This window comes from Sprattus sprattus (assembly GCF_963457725.1).
Source record: "Sprattus sprattus genome assembly, chromosome: 6".
Classification (NCBI taxonomy): Eukaryota; Metazoa; Chordata; class Actinopteri; order Clupeiformes; family Clupeidae; genus Sprattus; species Sprattus sprattus.
In genome coordinates, this window is record NC_137925.1 from 23,724,542 (window position 1) to 23,750,106 (window position 25,565).

The 25,565-nt window shown below is 40.4% G+C and overlaps 3 protein-coding genes across 3 annotated transcripts; 2 read left to right on the plus strand and 1 right to left on the minus strand.

Annotated features, from left to right (window-relative positions):
• Positions 1-222: 222 nt before the first annotated feature.
• On the plus strand, positions 223-3,896 carry gla (galactosidase, alpha; the record flags this gene model as incomplete). Its single annotated transcript, XM_080841043.1, has 7 exons — positions 223-535; positions 1,196-1,370; positions 1,712-1,886; positions 1,974-2,065; positions 2,245-2,406; positions 2,498-2,695; positions 3,609-3,896. The coding sequence occupies exons 1-7, from the start codon at positions 234-236 to the stop codon at positions 3,894-3,896; spliced, it is 1,392 nt and encodes a 463-aa protein (XP_080697169.1). The 5' UTR covers positions 223-233.
• A 1,644-nt stretch (positions 3,897-5,540) lies between these two features.
• On the minus strand, positions 5,541-7,883 carry LOC308367523 (large ribosomal subunit protein eL42-like; the record flags this gene model as incomplete). Its single annotated transcript, XM_080841460.1, has 5 exons — positions 5,541-5,613; positions 6,795-6,917; positions 7,067-7,134; positions 7,268-7,373; positions 7,788-7,883. The coding sequence occupies 5 exons, from the start codon at positions 7,881-7,883 to the stop codon at positions 5,593-5,595; spliced, it is 414 nt and encodes a 137-aa protein (XP_080697586.1). The 3' UTR covers positions 5,541-5,592.
• An 8,638-nt stretch (positions 7,884-16,521) lies between these two features.
• btk (Bruton agammaglobulinemia tyrosine kinase) lies at positions 16,522-22,774 on the plus strand (the record flags this gene model as incomplete). Its single annotated transcript, XM_080840112.1, has 17 exons — positions 16,522-16,662; positions 16,827-16,931; positions 18,048-18,129; positions 18,285-18,413; positions 18,927-18,991; positions 19,160-19,356; positions 19,583-19,645; positions 19,832-19,886; positions 20,089-20,168; positions 20,645-20,772; positions 20,859-20,933; positions 21,180-21,351; positions 21,472-21,688; positions 21,849-21,913; positions 22,192-22,310; positions 22,434-22,591; positions 22,703-22,774. 17 exons carry the CDS (start codon positions 16,522-16,524, stop codon positions 22,772-22,774), a joined length of 1,923 nt encoding a protein of 640 aa, XP_080696238.1.
• Positions 22,775-25,565: the final 2,791 nt, after the last annotated feature.

A 25,565-nucleotide genomic window follows, 5' to 3' on the forward strand; every position in this document is an offset into this window, starting at 1 on the left:
CTACGTTACACGAATAGCAAGAAAGGTGCTCCTGCAGAAGAGGGGGAAAGGAAGATTTGATTGAGAATGTAATTTTTCGGTCACGTGACGTGACACACCAGCGCAATGCAATTTGTACGTTGTAACGTGAGGAAGCAGGAAGTACACAAACTGAGAGGGTGGTCCATGCGGAAGGCAGTTACAAATACATTTGAGTTGCTTGAAGCCCAGGATCACAGGAAATATGTTTCATAATGATTCATTTCAAAGTCCGTCTCTCTAAGTGGGCTGGTCTTCATCAAAACAAGGAAACTACTCCTGCGTTTTTGTCGCTGCACGGTAGTGTGGAAACTGTTTGCAGTGGACAGACGAGAAGAGACCACGTTCATTACAGAATGATGATAATTTACCTACTTATAGCGGTTGTGTGGGTGTCTGTCCACCCAGTGCAAGCGTTAGACAATGGACTTGCCCTGACTCCTACAATGGGATGGTTGCACTGGGAGAGATTCATGTGTAACATTGATTGTAACATGGACCCTCAGAACTGCATAAGGTAAGAGCTCAAATAACACAGAATATGACCCAAATAACAAGTGTTGGCCTAGGCAATAAAACATCTCAAATTCCACATGTAAACTCTGAAATAAATCATATTTTCAACATCGCGTCCACATGAATGTCACACACGTCGATGGCTCTGAAACAAACTGTAGGCCTATGTGAACAGAGGTAAGAAAGAACACACCATTGCGCGTAAATCAGAATAACCGAAAATGTCAGCACTGTGTTCAAATGATCACGACATGAAATGGTCACCTGATCAGGTCATGCCATGCAGAGTAAAATCTGACAGCATTGTTGAGCTCAATCGTCAGAGGTTGCATGATCAGCCCGGAAGTCATATGGTGACTCCTTGGTCAGGTGCTTTTTATTCCTCTTGCACAACGAAATGAAATTGATATAGAGTTGACATCAATGTCAAAGTAATAACTCAAAACAACGTGATCACCTAACACGAGCTATCTTACACCTTCGTCATTTAGCCTGCTCAGTGGGTTACCTTTTCAGCTGTTGTGTTTTCCATGTGTAAGAGGTAAAAGAAAGGGGAACAACACGAAGCCTCTGAGAACCTTACAGTTGAGAAATAAAGCTGACTTACAATCTAGTGACCTGGAACTGTTCTCTCTGTTTGGCTCAACCTGTGGCCTGGCAGAGAGGAGCTGTACATGCAGATGGCTGATGTGATGGTCAAGGAGGGCTGGCTTGAGGCGGGGTATCAATACGTGTGCATAGATGACTGCTGGCCTCACCACCAGCGAGATGCCCAGGGACGCCTGCAGGCCGACCCCAAGAGATTTCCCAGCGGCATCAAGAAGCTGGCAGACTATGTGAGTGGCCTATTCTCAACAATGTTATTGTTGTTACAATTCAATTATAACTGCGTGACGCCAGTACTGCTGTCAGTACACCGTCAAACCAACACAGTGGTTCATACTGTTTTACCATGAATTAAAATATGATCCATAATGTGTTTCACAGATTATACAGAATCCATCTCTGAATATTATTTCATTTACATTTCTGTCTTAAGTGTTGGTTCAAAATACTGTATAGTCAATAGAAAACCTAATTTGGTTTACACAATACTGCCCTCTTCAGGTGTCATTGTGTTGGTACACTATGAAGGCCTTGCAATATGATATTGTAAGAGCTTGCTGTCTTCTCTCAGGTTCATTCCAGGGGATTAAAATTGGGAATCTATGCAGATGTGGGGTCCATGACCTGTGGTGGCTATCCTGGTAGCCTTGGCTACTACGAAACTGATGCCAAAACCTTTGCCGAATGGGGGGTGGATTTGTTGAAGTTCGATGGCTGCTATATGAACTGGACTATGCTTGGAGAAGGTATTATGTAACGGTTGATTTGTAAAAATACTGCAATTTGTACAGAACTTCAGAGTTTTACCATCTGTTTCTGTTGACATGTTTAAGGTTATAAGAATATGTCCAGAGCTTTGAATCAAACTGGAAGGAGCATCGTGTACTCCTGTGAGTGGCCACTATATGAATTGCCATTTCATGAGGTAAGCAAGTGATTCAAATCAAATTTCCTGCACATTTCAATAGTCATACACAATTTAGCGTGTGCCAAAGAGAGTATTAAAGAGTGAAATCATGCCTTGAACAAGTGGTTCGTAGTTCATGGCGTGGAAGCTGATTTAAAATGCCCTCCTTTTTTCCTATTCGCCATTTTCCTATTCAGCCCAACTACACTGCAATAAGGGAGACGTGTAACCACTGGCGAAACTCTGAAGATGTGTATGACTCATGGAGTAGTGTTAAGACCATTCTGGACTGGACAGCAACCAATCAGAAGATCCTAACCCCTGCTGCTGGGCCTGGCGGGTGGAATGATCCAGACATGGTATATATAACACCGTCATGTCAGGTATTTTATCTGCAAGTTTGAAGGGAGAAAAATCCTTGCTAAGAATTTTACCTTCTTCAACTTCCAGCTGGTCATTGGGAACTTTGGACTGAGTCACAGCCAGCAACAGTCTCAGATGGCCCTGTGGGCAATCATGGCGGCCCCACTGCTGATGTCCAATGACCTGCGAGACATCTGTCCCAAGTCCAAAGAGCTGCTGCAGAATCGGCGAATCATCGCCATCAGCCAGGATCCACTGGGGAAACAGGGGTACCGGACTGGAACGGTAATGGTCTCATCTTTTGGTGCTGAATATGGTACATTATGGGAAATACAGTGGTGCTATGCTGTCTTCTACAGGAAAGCTAGATATGTCTATCATGCGCAGGAAATGAGCACCACAGAGATGTGCACAATAGATCAGAGATGTGCACAATAGATCAGAGACCACAGAGATGTGCACAATAGATCAGACACCACAGAGATGTGCACAATAGATCAGAGACCACAGAGATGTGCACAATAGATCACAGACCACAGAGATGTGCACAATAGATCAGACACCACAGAGATGTGCACAATAGATCAGAGACCACAGAGATGTGCACAATAGATCAGACACCACAGAGATGTGCACAATAGATCAGACACCACAGAGATGTGCACAATAGATCAGAGACCACAGAGATGTGCACAATAGATCACAGACCACAGAGATGTGCACAATAGATCAGACACCACAGAGATGTGCACAATAGATCAGAGACCACAGAGATGTGCACAATAGATCAGACACCACAGAGATGTGCACAATAGATCAGACACCACAGAGATGTGCACAATAGATCAGAGACCAAAAGGGAAAACTTAACGTGTCTTCCGTTCTTAACAGTTCTTGCTCAGGAGTAGGAAAAAGTTCTGACCATTGTTAATCAGTAATGTACTTGCTGATCCTTAATTCCGGTCAAGAAAGGTGCAGTTATCACAATAAACTTAATTAGAATATACCTGATCAAACACAGAACTGAACTAATTATTATGAATCAAAGAACTGGCAAGATTATCCAGTCACCTTAAATGTGATCAGCTACTGGAAAGGGTACAGGATCAATCCCACATCTTTTTTTAAGCAACTGATGAGTCATTGTAGGTGGAGGAAATCACTACCCTAACACCACTACCCTGTCTTGCTTTGGAAGGTGGACAGCTTTGAGATGTGGGAGCGCCCACTATCCGGAGCCGGGCTGGCCCTGGCGATCCTCAACAGGCAGGAGATCGGAGGTCCGAGAGCGTTCCCCCTCACACTGGCTACTCTGCCCAGTTGGCAGTACTGCAACCCCAAGTGTAATGTCACCCAGATCCTGCCCTCGTACCAGGAGCTGGGGGTCCAGGACCTCTTCAGCAAGCAGATACTGAAGATCAACCCCTCAGGCACAGCACTACTGACAGTTACTCAAATTCAGGACTACTCAGGGAACGATTATTAAGGGAACCACATAGATTTAAGCACTTTGCAAAATTGAGTTTTTCATGTGTATTTTAATAAACACAATTTGAACATGTCTACCTGAAGTACAAGACAGGTGAACACAAGTAATTGTTTTACCCCAAATGCACATTACCGCATAATGGTGAATGCTACACCAAAAAAAAAAGTTGAGTAAACGGGTGAAATATGCCACATGCACAGGTCAGTGAGGCCCGATGGTGAGATCACCATATTGACGCCAAATTCCAGATGAAAAAAAAAGATAAAACATACATCACCACACATCTAACGCGGATATATATTCATCACCACTAATGTATTGTATAAGGCAGCCTAAGTATGGGGTAGATAAACTATAGGCCACTAAAAACAAAACCTCATCCTGTTTGCCCACAACCACGTCCCCTAGTCTATTAATGGTTTTAAAAGGTTATGTTGCTATCACTCACTGATTGACACAAGGGCTAAACATAAAGCTCATATAGACTAATGCAAAATTAGTGCGAATGAGATTTAGTAAATTACAGAATGACAAAATATACTTGAACTTTTGTACCGACAGCTAGTATTGTCTAGCCTGGCCATTACCAGCCTGTGACTGCATTTCTTTCCGTCAGTCAGTCTGGCAAAACCTCGTGCATTGTCATTTCCGAGATGGGCGGGTGCTTAGCTTGAGGTTTAAAATCATTGGAGTTCCCTTAACCAATCAGCAACGTTTGGTAAGCATTCGGTAGATTAAACTCTTCCCAAAGCCAGTTGGGAGAAGAGCTCCGACGTCCTTTCCAATCATAAAACTTACAAGACAATACTCTTGTTCTCCTTTTAATTTTCTGATGTTCGAGAGTTGACAACTTTTCCGATAGCTTTTCGTGTCTTTCTCCAAGGTGAGTTTTGAGTCACAGCTCTGAACTGTTCGCTGATTGGTGCGGTTGGATTTTGAGGCCTGGAGACGATTGTCAGCAGGGTTGGGCCAGACTGAGTATGAGCTTGAAATCAATTCAGGCGGAAATACGTAGGCTGGTGTCACCAGGCTAAGTATTGCCACCTATCAGGTGTATTAGAGGCCACTGAAAAAGCGAGCCACTGAATATGGCCAAGGTGGTCACAGACCAGTTCTTTACCTTACCCTAATCCTGCTTCAGTGTCCGGCAGCCATACCACCCTCAACCCAGCCCTTAGATGAGGTTTAACTCCTACTCACACCAAGGTTTGTACTGCCAATGATTATTCCCCACCCAAGCCTCAAACCTTTACCCCATTGTATGAGATTGATGTTTTTATAAATTGTGTTTGAGAATTGACAGCATGTTTCTCTTCTACCAAATTGAATGAGAAGCCTCTTGGTACTAGTCTTGGTATTTCTTTTTTGTATTCAAAATTTGAAAGGACCTTCCCCTTTCTGTAGCTACTCCAACATTTAAAATGGACTACTGTGACTCATTGAAATACAATTTAAATAAGTTTAAACATGTTCCACCAACTTCTGTCTGCTATTTGATCACCCAAACTCTGAATTTCTCTCACTATTTACCCATTAAAGTAGTATATACCTACTTTATCGGTTACCTCAATATATTTGTATACTGTCAGTCTCAAGAGACCCTATCAATTGACCAATGTTAAGTGAAGACAACACATAAGGTTCATTTTTAGCACTTTATTGAAAACAGAGTCCGGTCACTAGATGAAACAGCTTAGAACTGGATGACCTGGCCCTGAAACACAAAGAAACAGAAGAAAGTTAGTTTCCCATAGGCACTCTTAAACCATCCCACAAGTACCTGCTGCATATGCATTACCAAAAGACCACCAACTGTCAGTAACAACAAACTATGAACCTCAAAAAGGTTAACAATGTTCCATCCTCATGGTAAGAAATGAAGCCGACCACAATCAAATCAATTATACCGTTTCTAATGTACCAACTTTGAACATTAGATATTTTGTAGCCCTAATGCATTTTTAAACACAGTTCTATGAATGCTGCCTGAGGTCAAAGTGATTGACATCGGAATTAGCAATGATTTCCCCATCCTCACAGGTATACCAGTTCAGACGCCATCTGAGGCCCAATTGTATACCTCACCAATATGAAAAGTTTAAATGCACAATAAAACTATCCTTCAAAGCATCCTGAATTTCCCATCTCCACTACACAGACCATTCATATTTAGGAATTAGACCACAGGTTGTACCATACAACAACTCTGCAGTCACAATCACCATCTTATTCAGTAAATCCCAACAGCAAAATAAAATTCATCAAGATGGAATTAGACTGCAGAAAGGCATATATTATTTAAAGGTGCTATGGGTAAAGCCAACTGCCTGTGCTTTGTGTTGGCCAAATATGCACTTAAGTTAGCATGCTAACCAGGAAGTTAACTAGACTGAGAGTATATGAATATCAAGATGTAGTGAAATCCCAAATGGTTGACCCATGTCCAAAAAGCACATTCTATAGTGCAGTCACACTTAATGCCTAGAGTACAATTATATTTTAGAGCTCAGTATGCAGCAAAACAAATTAGATCAGAGCTAGAAGTAGATTGAAAACAAATTAGCACCTCAGGACACACAAACCATGTTGACAAATACCTTACGAGATCAACAAAAATCTGTGCTCAACAAATGAAACAGTACAATTTTTGGAATTGCCAAGACTAAAAATGTTACTTTTAAAATCGATCAGCATAATAAGCAATGCATGTCTAAAATTAACAAGTAAATTGAAAATATCCACGATTGATCCATCAAAAAGTTCAGCCTTCCAGCCTAGTAATTATGTCAACACAGCACAAACTACCATTCTCTGACAGTTGGTGATTGATACAACTATCCACTCAAAAGAGTTAAAGACATGAATGCCCTCGTGTAGAACCGAGAGACAACATACCTTTCTCTTCTTGTCTCCACCCAATTCAAAGTGCTTGCATCTTTTAATTGGAACCATCCTCTTTGATCTGCAGTTTGGCTCGACGCACTCGAGCCTCAGCACAATCTTCTTTGTAGTCTTGGCCTATTATCACAACAACACCAGCAAATAAGATGTCTGAGGCAATGTCTTAATGAACTGAATGACTATACCTAGAAACACATGACATACGTAGTGTACTGACGTATAAGCAAACACAATGGTACACACAACTTCGGAACATGAAAACTTACCTTTTTACGGAAAATAGGCTTGGTCTGGCCACCATATCCAGACTGCTTACGGTCGTATCTCCGCTTACCTACACAATTGCAAAGCGGTTAACATCGTCGGCGGTTTCTTAGCCGGCTAAGTTGTAGGCTAACTAGTCAGGTCGGTAATGTAGGCCCATCATGGCTTATTAAATCGGAATCGAGAATGACAACTCTACTTACCCTGTGCGTAAAGAGAATCCTTTCCCTTCTTGTACTGGGTAACTTTATGAGGCTGGTGCTTCTTGCACTTTTTGCAGTAAGTGCGCCGGGTCTTCGGCACGTTCACCTGATAATACAGGGATGGACAACCGCATAAGCTTCATTAGCATTCAGGCTAGGTACATCTGGCTAGCTATCCAACTAAGTCGAGGTAATAATTTCCCTGACTCAATGGTGACTTCAGGCTTAAACGCTCATAATACAATGCATATAATTAGTACAGAGGACATAATGCCTAAATCCAAAAAACGACAAGGCCTTGAGACAGCCATAACATAGGCATAGATCTGGGAAGTAAAGCAATCCAAACACTTCATATCATTTTTGAGTCTGCGCAAATAAATTGAATGAAATAATACACTTGATGCATTGTTAAGATACTTATTACTTCACAGAATTAACAAGATGACAAAATTATTTAGTCAAACTAATGGATTACTTAAGATTTTACAGATGGGTTCAGGCTGGAATTTTGGCTTACCATGTTGGCGAACCCGTTGCAAGAGGGAAGAGGACGTTGACCTCGGAAGGCTTTCCTAATATACGTTTTTTTTTTCTTGTCAATTGGCGCATTCATTTTGTTGACGTCGCCCTCTTGCGGTTTGGATGTTTAGCATGTAGGCTACCTTGCGTAGCCTTGAGTGTATCAGCGCAATGACTGTAAACAGTTTTTTTTAACAGTAATTGTATTAGCATTTATCATCCCGAAATTAAACTATATACACTACAATCTCTAAATGGGAACTCTAAATGAATGCTTTCAGATGTTTTATTACTTCAAAATTAATTTTAAATAATTTTCATTTTAAGAAATAATTCACTTCAGTCCATTTGTATAGGCAAAAGGCTATCATGAGCAGGTAACATTGAAAAAATTACGAGCGGTGGTTATATTATGAAAAGCATAGTTTAGCTATGGTCATTGCCTATTCAAGTGATTGAATGTTGTGTTTTGAAAATAAGAAAATAATGAACAGACTAATTAATTCAATAAAATACTATCCAAAGTTGGCTAGCAGGTGTAGTGGGTAAAGAAATGCAATGACTTGTAAATGTTTAGTCTTCTATAATGCCTGAATTAAAATGAGCTCATATGAAAATGAGCAGAAAGAGCAGGAAGCAAAAGGGGAACTAACTAAAGTCAAATCCTCTCTAAGGGTGGGGTTTATTTCTCTACTGTGTGTCACAACCAGCCTACAGTGCAACTCACTCAGAATTCTCCTACATCCACATCAGCTCTTTTAACAGCCGTCACATAGCATACAATTGGCAGAGACGTGTCAGGAAGAGAACAAGGTAAGCGTCACTTTTTTGTCCATTTTCTTCTGACAGTGGGGGTCCCTCTATTGGGCACATGTGATAGGGCCAAATGCATACCCATTATCCATTATTACCACAACACAATGAGGTAATACAGCTGGCAACCTTAGCAAGTTGGGAGAAGTGTATACTTGGACACCCAGAAGCATACCAACATGGTCGTGCAACTGTTTTATTTAGAATACATGCATTTTGTGACAAGATGTTTCAAAGGAAATGTGGTCTACCAAAGTGAGAGTGAAAGAATAAAGAGCAGCAGCCTATTAGGGCCTGCTGTTATGTTAGCTGTTGTCTCTCTACGGATCTTTCACTGTGCATTTTCACTTGACAAAGGGGACAGAGATCGAGACAGAGCACTGTCACAGTCCCTCTTGGTTCCTCACTGCGTTTTTTTTAAAACCATGTGATTAGCATCTGTGGTACACTGCTACTTCCACAGTACTGCTGACTGTTTAATCAAATTCAGTTGGCGTTCAACTTCTATTGCACTGCGGCTATTCCATGCAAATTCATACTGTCAGGCAGGCCGAATACATTTGCTTTTGCATGCAAAATGTCCACACTAATGATGAGAATAAAGGGCTCTTTTGCAATAACTGATGGGCTATTTATCCATTCCAGTGCTTTTACAGTGGTTGGTTTGTAAGAACTAACTTGTATGTTAGTAACTCATATGCTGATTTATTTTGCTTCCATCCTTCTCACAGAAAGAGATGATGAAAATATGAAAAGAGGACTAGAAAAGCACAAAAAAAAACTGCTGTGAATAGCATATGACATAAAGTACAAATGTAAGTTGCTGAAATGATGTCTGCACACAACCATTACAGCGTCAGAAGCCATATGGCATGGCAGCTCCACATGCATGGCAAATGCAGAGGGTGGCTTTCTTAACATTTGGGTTCCTTGTCTTCATCAGCTTCCCAATAGTGGACCTCAGTAAAAAATACTTGACCCAGCATAACCCTGAAGAGAAACACTGCGATGTGAGTTTCAACCAAGATAACGTTGCCATTGTGCTTACTCCAGGGAGCTTCACGCCCTGGGCTCTGTAAAGCGCCTTGAGACAATTTAATTTTTTTTAGTTTTGGCGCTATTAAAAATAAAATACAACAATAAGATATCAGGCAACCAGGAACACTACCATTCTTGGGGTCGATTAGCTTACTTTCTGTGAGCTAAACTGAGTTGTGACCCCAGAGACTAAAGCCCACGCAAGCAACTGCAACCCGGCCCCGCACTTCCCTCTCACTAATGCAGATGTCATGGTTCATCTGACAGTAAATATTGGCAGTCAGAGCACAGCGAGGTGAGAGCGAAATTCAACAATTCTTATGAACCACATGTCTGCCCACACGACTTCTGTGTATCAGCTTGTTAAAAACAAGAACTCTCATCACCCTCCATGACAGCTAAGCATTCAGTAAATATCTCTACATACAACTGTAAATATAATATTGCGGTGAGGATTCACTTGTGGCCAGATAAGCTGTGGCCAGGCCTATCTTGCACACAGTCCCCCCTAACATCAGCACCATGCACTCAGAGTACTTATCAGTCAGGAAGCTTTCTGAGGGAGGACATGCAAGGTTATCATTGCTCAATAGGCTACACCAACTGCTTTTTTTTTTCAGGCCATAACATAATGTGCTGTGCGATTACATTGAAGTAATATTCTGTGGCCTAAGTGGCAGTGGACAATCAATTACTTAGGTCCTTGGATGATCAAGGTAATATTAGCAGCTGTTGTCCGCTCCAGTGTGTATCAGCGTGTTGGTGTACATTTAGCCGGGTATTTGGTTATGTAGATTAAAAACAACACTCAGGCTCTTGTCCCTTTGGCCCTGTGTGCTATAATGCAACATTATAAATAAAGATGACATGTAATGCCATTGTCGGGTTGCATAGGTGAATACAGAAAGCACAATGTACATTTCTGCTTGATGTACGTATAAGAATGTCATGGCAAACTAAGTCACTGTGCAAGCTGACCCTTCTGAATGAGTGTCTTCCTTTATACTGTAGGGTAGCATTGATGCAACTTCCCCAGTTTGTGGTATTATAAGCAATTGTCCCTTCAGGTAACCATAAAATAATTCCAATACAACACAAGAAGACAATTCTAAATTCTCCAGAACATCACAAAACACAAAGGCAACAGTAAAGGAATCTTTTAATTAAGGAAAGATAAAACGGAGCCCAATAACAAGGGAGACGTGTAAATGTAGAGTGGTGTTGAAAGTGTTAAAAAGTTAACAAATACTCTGCTGTTGCATGGGTGACAGTGTGGTGACAGGGTGACAAAACTGGTGTCAGCAGCAGCTTTAGAAAACCAGGAAATGCTCAAATGTTTTTTAAAGCAGGTCTGTTTTTAGTTGGCGTACATCTCATCATCATCTCATACTCAGGCCAACTCTGGTTCACAAATGTTGGTACACATTATTGAGAAAATCCTAGCCTACAGTCCCCACATGGCCTTGATATAAAGGGGCCTGTTTTTTATCCCTTTTTTTTTTGTACCATATTAATCGTGTCCCTGTGTCCAAATGGAGGGACAAATGTTTTTGGGTGAATTTAGTTGTTTTTTTCTACTCAGGGCATATGGCTTATCATTATAAGCCAAGGCACAAAGCTTTCATTATCCCAAAGACCAAATGATTAACAAATACCCATATCTCTCTTTACCTCTTGTTCCGCCTCAGTATTGAATCAATGGGAGCCTTGTGATGTGTAGGAGGGGGACAGACAACCACAGAGATGCTGCTGATAAAGTTCCTGTGAACTCAATTTCTTCACCCAGACTCAAAATTACATAGTCATTCAAAAAAAATTGTGACATTGAGTTTTACATATACAATTCATGACAGACTCGGGTGGTTCGTTTGGCTTAATGAACCTTAATGACAACACAAAAAGAGCAGGAACCATTGGAAGTGTATTATGAAAGGGGGGAGGTGGGGTGGAGTTGTGGTGTATTGTATGCCGCTGATAGCTTGAGCCTCTGTCTGGATAAGTGGCTCGATGGCCTGGAACACGGAGCAGGACGATATGGGTGCAGGAAACAGATGTGCAGGGGCAGGAAATAACGACAAACAAAGAGTGTCATTGACACAGCATGAGGGCCCCATGCAAATGTCTGCTAATCAGTCGCTGATACCTGGACGCTGATACCTGGCCACTTCCAGCCTCTGCCGGACAGAGGTGGGCTTACCGATGCAGCGTCCCATCCTGGAGATGAAAAAGTGGGGCCACCCATAAGCCCAAACCCTGATCGAGTCCTCCCATGTCCAGCAATAGATGTGTTAAAAAACATTCTAATATTATAATTATACAATATCCAAAATGCTCATACTAAATTAAACAATAAAATATGTTAGATATGCTTTCATAACTTGATCACACCTTTCGAACTCAGCGCACTGAGAAGAAGCAATGCTGCACGGACACGTTGCAGAAGTTTCACAAAAAACAGTCCGGGGAAGAAAACTTTAATTCATTGTCCTGTCAAATACTTGCTCTCAAGTCGCACAAGAAGACAATGCACTAGTCTGACACAAGTGATTAAGGTTCTCCCATCAGACCATTAGCACTGACGCCCATAGATTCATTGATATTGTCCTTACATGTCCTTATAACCTGCTGCAACTATTTTTGTTGTGTAAATGTAAAGAGTGGTCCCTGGGCGCTGAGAAGCTGCCCACTGCTCCTGGAGGAAGTACGATCCGGGATGGGTTAAAAGCAGAGCGTGAATTCACAGCGACCTCAGGCCTGCGTGCGTGTGTGTGTGTGTGTGTGTGTGTGTCCTGGATCGCCTATCATATATAACACGTTTGTGTTGCAGTGAATCGCTTGTGCAATAAAAAACTGACTTGAAAGTCAGCCTTGTTTGTTTGAGTGCCTCTAAAGTGACTGAGCAGTTGATGTCATTCTGACTGCACCAGGAAAAACAAGGTTTCACAATATTCCTGTGAAATCGCTGCATCTTGTTTCTCTGTTTCAGGGGCTTTTTTTTGCATATATTTGAATTCCTTTTCTGTGAATGCATTATTAACACCTAAAAAAAAAAGACTAAAGATGCATAAAAACGACATACTTGTTTGGAACCATCAGCTTGTGCCAGCTCCTTAAGGGCCACCATTACGTACACGCCGTCCATCACAAAATGAATACATACAAATACATTTGAATAGAAAACAATAATCTCCTCCCACCTTTCAGACTAATACATCATTCTATACATATAAGCTATGCACTCTATTGTGATGTAGAGTTATAGATATCGTCATAGTTATAGATATGATGTATAGTTATAGAGTTTAGAACGACGCTCAGGCTCATTTGCTTTCTTCTGCTGTTTATTGTGAAACACAAGAAACTCTGATACTGAATGGGAAAACACATGAGGTCTAATCTCTACAAAACACGGTGGCTAAAGGCGGTCATACGCTTACTACACAGGCTCTACACGTATCACACAGCCTGAAAATGGTAACAGAAATGTCATGTTTTTTGTCAAGTAGGAAGACACACGTACATTCCAAAATCAAACACAATTAAACATTAACATCCTGCTACATTTCTGGTATAACTACATTACATACTCATACACATACACGCTACCCCCTGCACGTTACAAAATATTTCATAGACATAATGACCTGAAGGATTAGGACACCCTTGCATCTCTTGAACGTTCGTTCATTTGTGAAGCCTACCCAATGCCTTCACATACTAGGCAAAAAACATCCAAGTTTGGAAGAAAGCTTAAGATCTTATAGGCAAAATGTAATGTTACCAGCCTAGTCTAGGGGCAAAATGGAAAAAGTAAGTGGGCGTGTGGTTTATTCCAAGACAGTTGTTTAAGACATCATTAACACACAGCCTTCCGTCCATTTACAGCAAATGTCATAGAATGACAATACACCATTGTTTAATACATCATTATACTGCATCAAGTTGGCTATATTTATTTTTAATCTTGTACTTAAAAACAGATACAGAGCAAAATGGACTTCATTTAAATACACTTAAGGTACTTGCCCTGCATTTATAATCAATGTACTAAAAGTGTGCTATTTTCGAGCAATAAAAATGGACTAAGTATACTTATGATGTATCATTAGTACTACCAAATATAAACTTAAATACAACTAAGAGTACTTGACTACTATTTTGAGACGCCATTAAGATGCACTTAAAGGCACCCAGTGCAACTTTCGAGGCATAAAAATAAACATTGAATTTCTAGTCTTTTTTACACGTAGTAAATTTCAATAACTCCATACCATTACATATCGACATTCAAGGAGCAAAGATGAGACGTCGTTGTGTGGTGAGAACTGATAGAAAGTCGATAACAACAACAATCGCCGCCATTTTCTTTATTTTTTGTTACCTACAATAAATAAAGCAGGATTCCAGTCAATGGAAAAATGGCCTCTCCCCACCAGCGATTGTTGTTGTTTACGATTTTCTATCAGTTCTCACCACACCACCACGTCTCATCTTTGCTCCTTGAATGTCGATATGTAATGGTATGGAGTTATTGAAACTTACTACGTGTAAAAAAGACTAGAAATTCAATGTTTATTTTTCATTGAATGTTTATATAAAGTTGCACTGGGTGCCTTTAAATATACTTAGGTACATCTTTTTGACTAATTCTGTCCAAAAATGTACTTTGTTTCAACTTGAATCCACCTTTCAGATAACCAATACTACACTTATAATGTATAGGAAATGTATTTATGATTCAATCAAAGAGTGTGGATAATACATTGAAATATATCTACAACATGCAATGTCATACCCACATATTCTTATTGAATTATACATTTCCTATGTATTCTCAATGTATTAACAGTTATCTAAGAAGAGGATTTAAGTATACTCCAAGCTGAATCAAAGTACAGAACGAGTGTGGAAGAAGATGTATGTTATATTTAAGTGCATCTTAATGGTGTCTCCAAAAAATAGTACTTAAGTATATTTTTATCAGCACTACTAACATATTTTAAGTTTACTACGTACATAATTAGTACTTGAAAATAGCACACTTTTAGCTCATTAATCATGAGTGCACGCAAGTATCCAAATTATACAAACCTCAGTAAAAGTTTTAATCTGGGCTATTTTATTAGAGGGCAGTGTTACTGAGCGAATTCTTAGCATTCAGAAACAGACAGTGCACCTGCCCTCTGATGATGAGCTGGACTGGATCTCCCACCCGGCAGGTTCTACTGCCTGATGCCATGTTGCTTGGAGTATTGCCTCTGGCAACATACAAGACTCCCTTCCACTCAATGTAACAACAGTCCACCTATGACCAGAAAGACCACGTCTTAAATGTATTCACTGGTCTGCCTGGCTCTACCTATCATGTCCAGGTTGACAGGTTGAGCTCAGAATTTGTGCAGAAGCTGCATGAACTACCTGGCTGGTACCTGGAAGTCATTCTTGCCTTACTTCCCCAATCTGTTTCAAATTTGCATGACTTATTTGTGTTATTGTTATTGGTTTATATTAATTATATGAAACGCTTGGCATTTTTATTATCAATATATACACTACTGTTCAAAAGTTTGGGGTCACCCAGACAATTTCATGTTTTCCATGAAAACTCACACTTGTATTTATGAAATGAGTTGCAAAATGAATAGAAAATAGTCAAGACATTGACAAGGTTGGAAATAATGATTTTTATTTGAAATATTAATTTTGTTCTTAAAACTTTGCTTTTGTCAAAAAAGGCTCAATTTGCAGCAATTACAGCATTGGAGACCTTTGGCATTCTAGCTGTTCATTTGTTGAGGTAATCTGTAGAAATTTCACCTCACGCTTCCTGAAGCACCTCCCACAAGTTGGATTGGCTTGATGGGCGCTTTTTGCTTACCATACGGCCAAGCTGCTCCCACAACAGCTCATTGGGGTTGAGATCTGGTGACTGCGCTGGCCAGTCCATTACAGACAGCATACGAGCTGCCTGCTTCTTCCCTATATAGTTCTTGCATAATTTGGAGGTGCGCTTTGGGTCATTGTCCTGTTGTAGGAGGAAATTGGCTCCAATCAAGCGCTGTCCACAGGGTATGGCATGGTGTTGCAAAATGGGTTGATAGCCTTCCCTATTTAAAATCCCTTTTACCTTGTACAAGTCACCCACTTTACCAGCACCAAAGCAGCCCCAGACCATCACATTACCTCCACCATGCTTGACAGATGGCGTCAGGCACTCTTCTAGCATCTTTTCACCGAACCGAACCCACAAATGTGATGCTCCAGATACTCAACTAGCTCAAATGAAGGCCAGTTTTATAGCTTCTCTCACCAGCGAAACAGTTTTCAGCTGTGCTTACATAATTGCACAAGGGTTTTCAAGGGTTTTCTAGTCATCCATGAGTCTTCTAAGGCGATTAGCAAACACAATGTACCATTAGAACACCGGAGTGATAGTTGCTGGAAATGGGCCTCTATACACCTATGTAGATATTTCATTAAAAACCAGATATTTCCACCTAGAATAGTCATTTACCACATTAACAATGTATAGAGTGTATTTCTGATTAATTTAATGTCATCTTCTTTGAAGAAAACTGTGCTTTTCTTTGAAAAATAAGGACATTTCTAAGTGACCCCAAACCTTTGAACGGTAGTGTATTATAACTATTATATTTATTTATTTGACGTGGGGAAGGGCACCACAGGCAGTTCTGGTTAAGGCTCCCAAATGGCCAGCAGGGGCTATTCATTGTAGCGAGAAGCATCTCCTTTAAGACCTGATGATAATGCCTTTATTAGTAATTTCAAAGTTATTTACATTTCAAGATTTAAAAACCCATTCTTGTTGTTTGCTTTTGTCAAAAATCTTTGTGGCTTTCAGATAAGTAGGCGGAGGCATCATGTCAGAAAGGAACCTAGAGCAGCTCTTCATAAAACGTTCGCAACAGAAGAAAAAGACTTCACCTTTAAACTACAAGGAGAGATTATTTGTTCTCTCAGATGACAAGATCTCCTACTATGACTATGACCCTGAGAAAGGGGTAAGCTATGCACTCACATACATCATCACACATACATCAAGTAAGGGGTAAGCTATCCATCACACAGACATCAAGTAAGGGAATTTTCACATGCTGTTAAGGATCTCTGAATGCGTGACAGTTTAGCTGACCAACATGGTGGCTCAATATGCTGTTTTCAACAGAAAAAGAAAAGTTTAAAGGGGTCCATCGAACTCGAAAAGATAAAATGTGTGGAGACTGTAATACCAGAGGACAACTCTCCACCTGAACGACAGTTTCCTTTCCAGGTGAGTTCCTCCTCATATGTAGGTGAAAAATTGGTAAGACTTTATATTGATAGTCCGCCTACACTTTACAGATGGTTGATTGAAATTCAAGGACAGTCTTTCTAACAACAAATCCCTAACCTTAACCAACCATCACCATAAATTATAGTCAACAGAGTTTCAACAGATTGTTTGTTCATAGTCTGAACCTCTGTAGATAGTCTATAGGGTACTATCCCAATAAAGTGTGACCAAAAACTTGTACTGATGAACTTTTTAAAACTTCTTATCTTTTCCCTCTCACCCATGCCATTCCTAGAGTTTCATTGAAACTTAACAACTTAGAGTAAACGTATTGATAAGATGAGCTGCTGTGCTACAACTCTTAATAGTGAATGTGATAAAAAAAAAGGGTAGCTGTGGTTTCAAATCTTTGGTGCTTTGAAACTGTTGACAAGCCTGGCATGTACATACTTATGGTTCACATTCTTTGATTCCTACCAGAGATAGGAAGTGAATTAGGCATCGATTGTTCATGTATCCATATGCATTTTACACCACCGAGCCAGTGCAGTTCCCCCGATACGCTCTTACCACGATGGAGAGGCGACATGATTTGACTTCATGAAAGTGTATAGTGAGAAGTGAAACCAGGGCTCTTGAAAAAAGGCCATGAGCACAGCAGGTGTTGCAACTTTGAATACCACGCACATGCAGACACACACGCACTCACACACACACACACACACACTGATAAAGCAGGCAGCCGTTCACCCTGAGTGGTCATCACATTTTACTATGTAATGCTACTTTTTATGATGCCCCTCATACACTGCCATACCTCCCCGCTTTAGAATTCCAACACAATTACTTTTTTGTTTTGCCACGGTGACTGCTCCTTTCTACGGTAAGGGAAAAAGGATTCTACATTTAGACATTTAGCACATTCCGATGTCTGAATTTCTCAGTCAGAAGCAATGCACAGAAGGTTGGTGTTTGTGTGATTTACCTTAGGCGAAAATCAAAAGCACCTCATCTCAAAAAACAATAGTCTTAAGGCAATAGTGGCAAAAGTAGGTTAATACTGCAGCTAGCATCAGTGCTACTTCACAAAGATGTCTCCTTTTTTAAACACAGATCATTTATGATGAAGGACCTCTCTACGTTTTTTCCAAGTCAGATGACATCCGGAAACTATGGATACGCAAAATAAGGCATGGTCAGTGTGCTAATCAAGGCCAAAATCATGACACACCCTATGCTTGTCATTCAACACTGAATGACTCTATTTATCTATCTTGTTCGAGTTCTCGCCACTCATGCAAATCTTGTGTTGGTTTAATGGAAATGTCTTCCAACACATTTGTGTTCAAGTTGTAAGGTTCAACAAGGACCTGATGCATAAGTACCACCCTCGCTTCTGGGAAGATGGCATATGGAGATGCTGTCAGCAGGCTGTGAAACAGGCTATGGGCTGCCGGGTGCTAGAAACCAGGAATGGAGGTAAGGGGCTGTGACACATTAAAGTAACAATATGCAACAATTTGACACTTTTTGAGGTATGGTTTTATAGGCAACTAGATTTGGTACAATCCTCAAATGCATTTTGATAGCATATGGTCATGTGAAGGACAGATAAACACCTAGGCATCCAGGATATGCCCAATGTAGTTCTGTGTACCGGGCTGGAACACCCTGCAAAAATGGAAGAAAAGCTTTCACAGCATGACATTGCCAGATTTACTGCCAAAAGTTAGTGTGTTGGCAAGCTTCTTTCAGTGTGAGCTGCGCTATTGGTGGTGTTTGCAAGGTTTTTGCATGCCTTTTAGGTAGTTAGCTTGCTAGCTTTGAAACAGAACTCCTTATTGCTGCTTTGACGTTGCTTGAACAATCCAGTAGTTTTCATATGATGTGCATAGATATAGAAAGGGCATAGATTGTAATGCTGAAATGTTGTGGTACAATAGAGAATGTGTGTTCATTAAATTAAAGCTTTTCATATGATTTCTTTTGAAGGGTTTGCTAACAGATCCGAAAGACATCGTAAATCCCAAAAACCTCTCCCACCCACACCAGAGGAGGTCAGTAATTTCTCCACGTGAAGAACTGTCGTTCTTTCTTTCTCTCTCTCTCTCTCTCTCTCTCTCTCTCTCTCTCTCTCTCTCTCTCTCTCTCTCTTATTTCTTTCTCACAATCATCGTACATATATATGTCCAACTCTTATCCCCTACCTGTGTGCCCCCCACCAGGAGAAGCCCTCCAGACCACTCCCCCCACAGCCCCCGCCGCAGCCCCAGCAGCAGGGCCCTTGCCCAGGCAGCACCGTGATAGCAGAGTACTCATACCCACCCATGGCGCCCACAGACTTGGAGCTGAGGAAGGACGAGGAGTACACCATCCTGGAAATGAGCGATGCCAACTGGTGGAAGGCCAGAGATAAATACGGGTGTGTAAAACTGAAGAGATGGTTACAGAAATATTAAATTAGTAAAATATGACTAGCATAATTCAGGGTCTACGTGCCAGTAATTCTACCTAATTCACACTTCTGCTGTCATACCTGACCTCATTTCTTGACTCAAATCGAGTTTCAATTAATTTCACTCTATAGATGTGTTTGTTGATTGTGTGTTTTATCAAATAAACACTGTGGCTTTTTTTTCTCTTTGTAGGAAGGAAGGGTATATTCCAGCTAATTATGTCACAGAGGCAACGAACGGACTGGAGAAGTTTGAGTGAGTATTATAAGCACTAGCTATCACATTGACCCTTAAGATGAAAGCAGAATCTCTCAGGGTTTGCATCTACTCAAGAAACAAGAAGCGTGAAACATACCACTACTGAATGTATCTCTATGAACTTTATGAGCAGATACCCACAGTGTAAAAATACTAACAACATGTATGTTTTTGTTTGCACAGGTGGTACTGCAAGAATATGAATAGAAGCCAGGCAGAACATTTAATGAGGACAGAGGTGACTATTCAACTATGAGACACACGATTATCATGACAAGACATGATAAATGTTTATTATATGAATTTGGGCCGGGGAAAATAAATATTATCGGGGGGTTAACAGAAAAACAGGCCAAATATAATGAAAGTAGAAATATAAACTTCTTTTCAAAAGCTGATTTGTACCAGAAATCCTATGTACTATATGTTGTGCTTCACAGAACAAAGATGGTGGATTCTTAGTACGAGACTCCAGCAAAGCTGGGAAGTACACAGTGTCGGTGTTCTCAAAAGCTGGGGGGTGAGTTTCTGGAGATCTGATCGAGAGTGACAGTAAATGAGCAGAAAGCAGAACATGCAATTGAAGAAGAAAAAAAAAGCCAAAGTGAAAATGAGAGCAGATAGGAGATGGTGGATCGGAGTCTCCTGTCCAGATGTAACAATAGCCATCAGGTACAGTGCTGTATAGTGAGTAAACCTCACTCTTAAGTAAACCTCACAACTTAAGAGATGTGCTGGCAACAGACGCTAGCACCCATGGGTTTAAGCCTTTTTGCTAGCACGTGGGCTTCCAATCCCCTAAGTTCCGAGCTTGAGTCCACTGTGGGACTGTGCTTGTCCACACAATGCAGGCTACACAGAGCTGGGATCAGATGCATAAGAAGCCCATGACACTGCAGTAGCCATCTGAAATGACTTAATGCACATATCTCACCTGTACCTTTTTTTCTTACTGACCATATTCATTGAAAACTAAATCCTTGGCCTCTCCACCAGGGAGACTGTTGGCATGTGTAAACACTACAATATTTGCACCACTTCGCAAGGCCAGTTCTATCTGGCGCAGTCACACAATTTCAGCTCAATCCCGGACCTCATCAACTACCATCAGCATAACTCAGCAGGTAAAGCAAAAATTCACAACAGTGAGTTGTTTTGTACAGCATACTACTTAAACGTTAAACCTTTACTTGCCCACTCTCTATTGTAGGTTTAGTTAGTAGGCTGAAGCATTTTGTGTCCAACCGAGCTGATAGTGCACCATCCCCATTTGGCCTTGGGTATGGTGAGTATTACCAAAATTTGGGGAAATCAAAATATTTCATATTCATTTTATATTTAAGCGTCTATGAGAACTGTGAAAAGCCCTATAAAGATGTGATGTATTATTACTATTATTCTCTTATTATAAATATTCACTTCAATATATGAGATACCAAGTCTAAATAATCAGAATACATTAGCCCTGTTAATAAGCTGAAGTTGGCTATTCTACATATTCCTACCTGCTGCTGTTTTTCATTTTGTTCAGGTGTTTGGGAGATTGACCCTACTCACCTCACCTTTATAAAGGAACTTGGCTGTGGGCAGTTTGGGGTGGTTAAGTACGGGAAGTGGCAGGGACAGCACGATGTAGCCATTAAAATGATCAAAGAGGGATCAATGTCCGAGCTTGACTTCATTGAAGAGGCCAAAGTCATGATGTGAGAAGTTACAACACTGAATTGATCTATTTAGTTTCATAGATAGTTCTGACTACCAAAGGTTTGGGTTACACAAGTGGAAAGGCTGAGCATTTCATTTTTGTCTCTCAATGAAACCAGGAAGCTCCGTCACCAAAACCTGGTCCAACTATACGGTGTTTGCACGACACAAAGACCCATTTACATTGTCACGGAGTTCCTCTCAAACGGATGTTTGCTGACTTATCTTCGGGAAACCCTGAAAGGTCCTACCCCTATTCACCTCTTAGAGATGTGCAAGGACGTGACTGAAGGAATGGCTTATCTGGAGTCTCAACAGTTCATCCACAGAGATCTCGTAAGTGTTGCAGACAGACTTTGTAAGTTGTTGGAAATTCTCTTTATTTTGAATAACCCCTTGAGATGTGCCATCTCATTTTCAGGGGGGTCCAAGACAGATAAGACTAGCCCCTATTCATCTGTAACACAAAGTAATTTGATTCACTTTTTTTCCCCAGGCTGCAAGGAACTGTTTGGTAGCTGCCAATGGAGACATCAAAGTGACTGACTTTGGTCTGTCGAGGTACTGCAGTGTGTCTGTGCTGTGATGAGTGTTACGACTGAGAATTGCATTCAGTATATTCACAAGGAAACACCCAGTCAAAGGATATTAAATATCTGTAATCCTTTAGTATCAGATCTGTGATGAGATCTGTCTGCTTCCTATAGAGATCAGCTGGTGCAGCATGGTGCTATCAACGCCAAGGTCCAGGGAGCGTACATACAGATAGAATGCACTACACTGTATGTCGCTTTCCATAAAATGAGTAAATGTAATGATCTGATCTGTTTTCCATTTAGGTATGTGCTGGATGATGAGTACACTAGTTCTGCGGGAACAAAATTCCCAGTGCGTTGGTCTCCTCCTGAAGTTCTGCTGTACTGCAAGTTCAGTAGCAAGTCTGATATCTGGGCATATGGTCAGTCGTCATAGTCATATTTCATTATAGTCATATTGCAGTAACCATTCTAGATCATCAACATATTCCCACTCATATGTAATAATAAAAATAAAGAAATATGAAATAATGTGATGATTACAGGTGTACTAATGTGGGAGATATACACTTTGGGGAAAATGCCCTACGAAAGGTTGAATAACTCAGAAATAGTTGACAAGGTGTCGACTGGTCTGCGCCTCTATCGCCCCCAACTGGCCAACGAGAGAGTCTACTCAATCATGAGCACTTGCTGGCGAGAGGTAAAGTTGTATACATTTTATCAACACTTCATGCAAGAATATCTGATTTATTTTTTGAGCATTCACCCTGCCCAGTTTAATCTCAGTTCTCTCTCTGGGATCCATCCATAGAAAGCAGAAGAACGGCCAACCTTCGAAGAGCTAGCGTCAAATGTCCAAGACTTGCTGTACGAGATGCAATAGATGACTGCATGGCAGTACGATATGGCTATTCCAGTCTTCTTTCCCCCCACTGAAGAAGAAGTGGCACTGAGGAAATCCCACACATGGACATTGTGAGGACGAGGGTTGGATTCACAAAATCAGAGAGTCTATTTTGAAGAACTACAGACAAACATTCACCCTAAATGTTCTTCTGGGAACACAAATACTGTGAATAACTGAATGTGTGTTTCCCGGGCCTGTGGTTTTATCACCAAATTATATTTTTGACAATATGGTCATTAATTGCAATGGTTTATTATTGTTAATGTAAATGTATGATATTATTATTATCGTATCATTACTGTCATGGGGCTTGTGATTGATTTGTTTGTTATTCCTGAGATTTAATAAATAGTAATTAATGAGCTAGTAGCCTGCTTTATTTCAATATTTCATTGTCTCAAGTAGAAGACTTCTTGGCATTTTACATATTAGCAACAAAAAGTAAATAATCTGAAGATAGTCATCAGAACAGATTTTTTTTCCCAATTTGACACATGCAATAACTTTAGTCCAGGTGTTCTGCCCACAAAATTGATACCGATTCCTTGCAGTAATTCAACCAAATTCATGTTACAATATATTATTAGAAAAAATGCACGCACACAGTTTTAAACTAGACGTAACGCAAAGCGTTACAAAATATGACCACCGAACTGTTCAGTAGGTTTTGGCACAGAATTAGTCATGGTTGTCAGGGTGTTTTTATGTGTTTTTTGTGTGTAAATTGGTTTGTGTTTCATTTTTATGTATTAAAGGAATTATTTGTGATAGATTTTGATGATTTGGTTATGTAATGTTTTGTGTACTACTTTTTTGTGGATTGTTTTGGTATATTTTTCTTTTGCAATGTAGTTTGTTAAAACAGGTCACATAAAGTTGTTAAGAAAAGTTGAATTGACCCAAACACATACAGCCGCGGAAAAAATTAAGAGACCACTTCAAAATTATCAGTTTCTCTGGTTTTACTATTTATTGGTATGTGTTAAAGTAAAATGTTCATTTTCGTTTTATTCTATAACCTACTGGCAACAATCCTACCAAATTTAAAATAAAAATATTGTCATTTAGATCATTTATTTGCAGAAAAATGACAATTGGTCAAAATAGCAAAAAAGATGCAGTGTCTTCAGATCTCGAATAATGCAAAGAAAACAAGCTCATATTCATTTTTAAACTACACAATACTAATGCTTACACTTAGGAAGAGTTCAGAAATCAATATTTGGTGGAATAGCCTTGATTTAAAATCACAACTTTCATGTGTCTTGGCATGCTCTCCACCAGTCTTTCACATTGCCGTTGGGTGACTTTATGCTACTCCTGGCGCAAGAATTCAAGCAGCTCGGCTTCTTTTCATGGCTTGTGACCATCCATCTTCCTCTTGATCACATTTCAGAGGTTTTTTAAGGGATTCAGGTCTCGAAATTGGGCTGGCCATGACAGGGTCCTGATGTGGTGGTACTCCATCCACACCTTTACTGGCCTGGCTGTGTGGCATGGAGCATTGCCCTGCTGGAAAAAACATTTCTCAGAGTTGGGGAACATTGTCAGAGCTAAAGGAAGCAAGTTTTTCTTCCGGGACAACGTCTTACTTTGCCTGGCTGAGGTTTGTAAAAGACCATAAGGATTGAAAAAAGCGGACTGGAGGGTCTTCTAGTTCGTCTTCTCTGATGAGTCCAATTTTCAGCTTTGCCCAACACATGGTCGTCTGATGGTTAGACGGAGACCTGGAGAGGCCTACAAGCCAGAGAGTCTTGCACCTACTGTGAAATCGGACTCAAACCTCAGCCAGGCAAAGTACAACGTTGTCCCGGAAGAAAAACTTGCTTCCTTTTGCTCTGACAATGTTCCCCAACTCTGAGAAATGTTTTTTCCAGCAGGGCAATGCTCCATGCCACACAGCCAGGCCAGTCAAGGTTATTCCACCAAATATTGATTTCTGAACTCTTCCTAAGTGTAAGCATTAGTATTGTGTAGTTTAAAAATGAATATGAGCTTGTTTTCTTTGCATTATTCGAGATCTGAAGACACTGCATCATTTTTGCTATTTTGACCAATTGTCATTTTTCTGCAAATAAATGATCTAAATGACAATATTTTTATTTGAAATTTGGTAGGAATGTTGCCAGTAGGTTATAGAATAAAACTAAAATGTACATTTTACTTTAACACATACCAATAAATAGTAAAACCAGAGAAACTGATAATTTTGAAGTGGTCTCTTAATTTTTTCCGCGGCTGTATGTCTACTGTGTGTGTATGTGTGCATACGAATGTCTTCTGTGTATGTGTGTGTATCTGTTGCAGTTTTAACCATGCAATATGGTGCAGTTTTGACCATGTCAGCCAGAGATACCTGCAATTACATCACCTCATGTTTGCTTTTTCATTTTTAACTAGGTGGCGCTACACATACAATTATTGGTTATAGGATGGGTTGACATGGCCCCTTAAGACAAACATACAAAAAACATGTGGCCCTCCTAAGCCCTACAGTTCTCGGGATATTAGAAGAAAACTGTCAGGCCACCTACAGGCCAGTTGGTGTAAAAAAAAATTTGTATGGCCTCCAATGGACGGAATTGCACGAAACTTGGCATGCATTCAGGGGGTCTCATAATGATCCACCACTTTCAATTTTGTGCACTTTCGACAATATATGCATAAGTTATAAGTGACTGAAGTTGTGAAGAGTGCATAATATGAGGGTTTGCCATGCCCACACCACACCATTCTCATAACTTTGAATTCCCCATTTCTGAAGAGT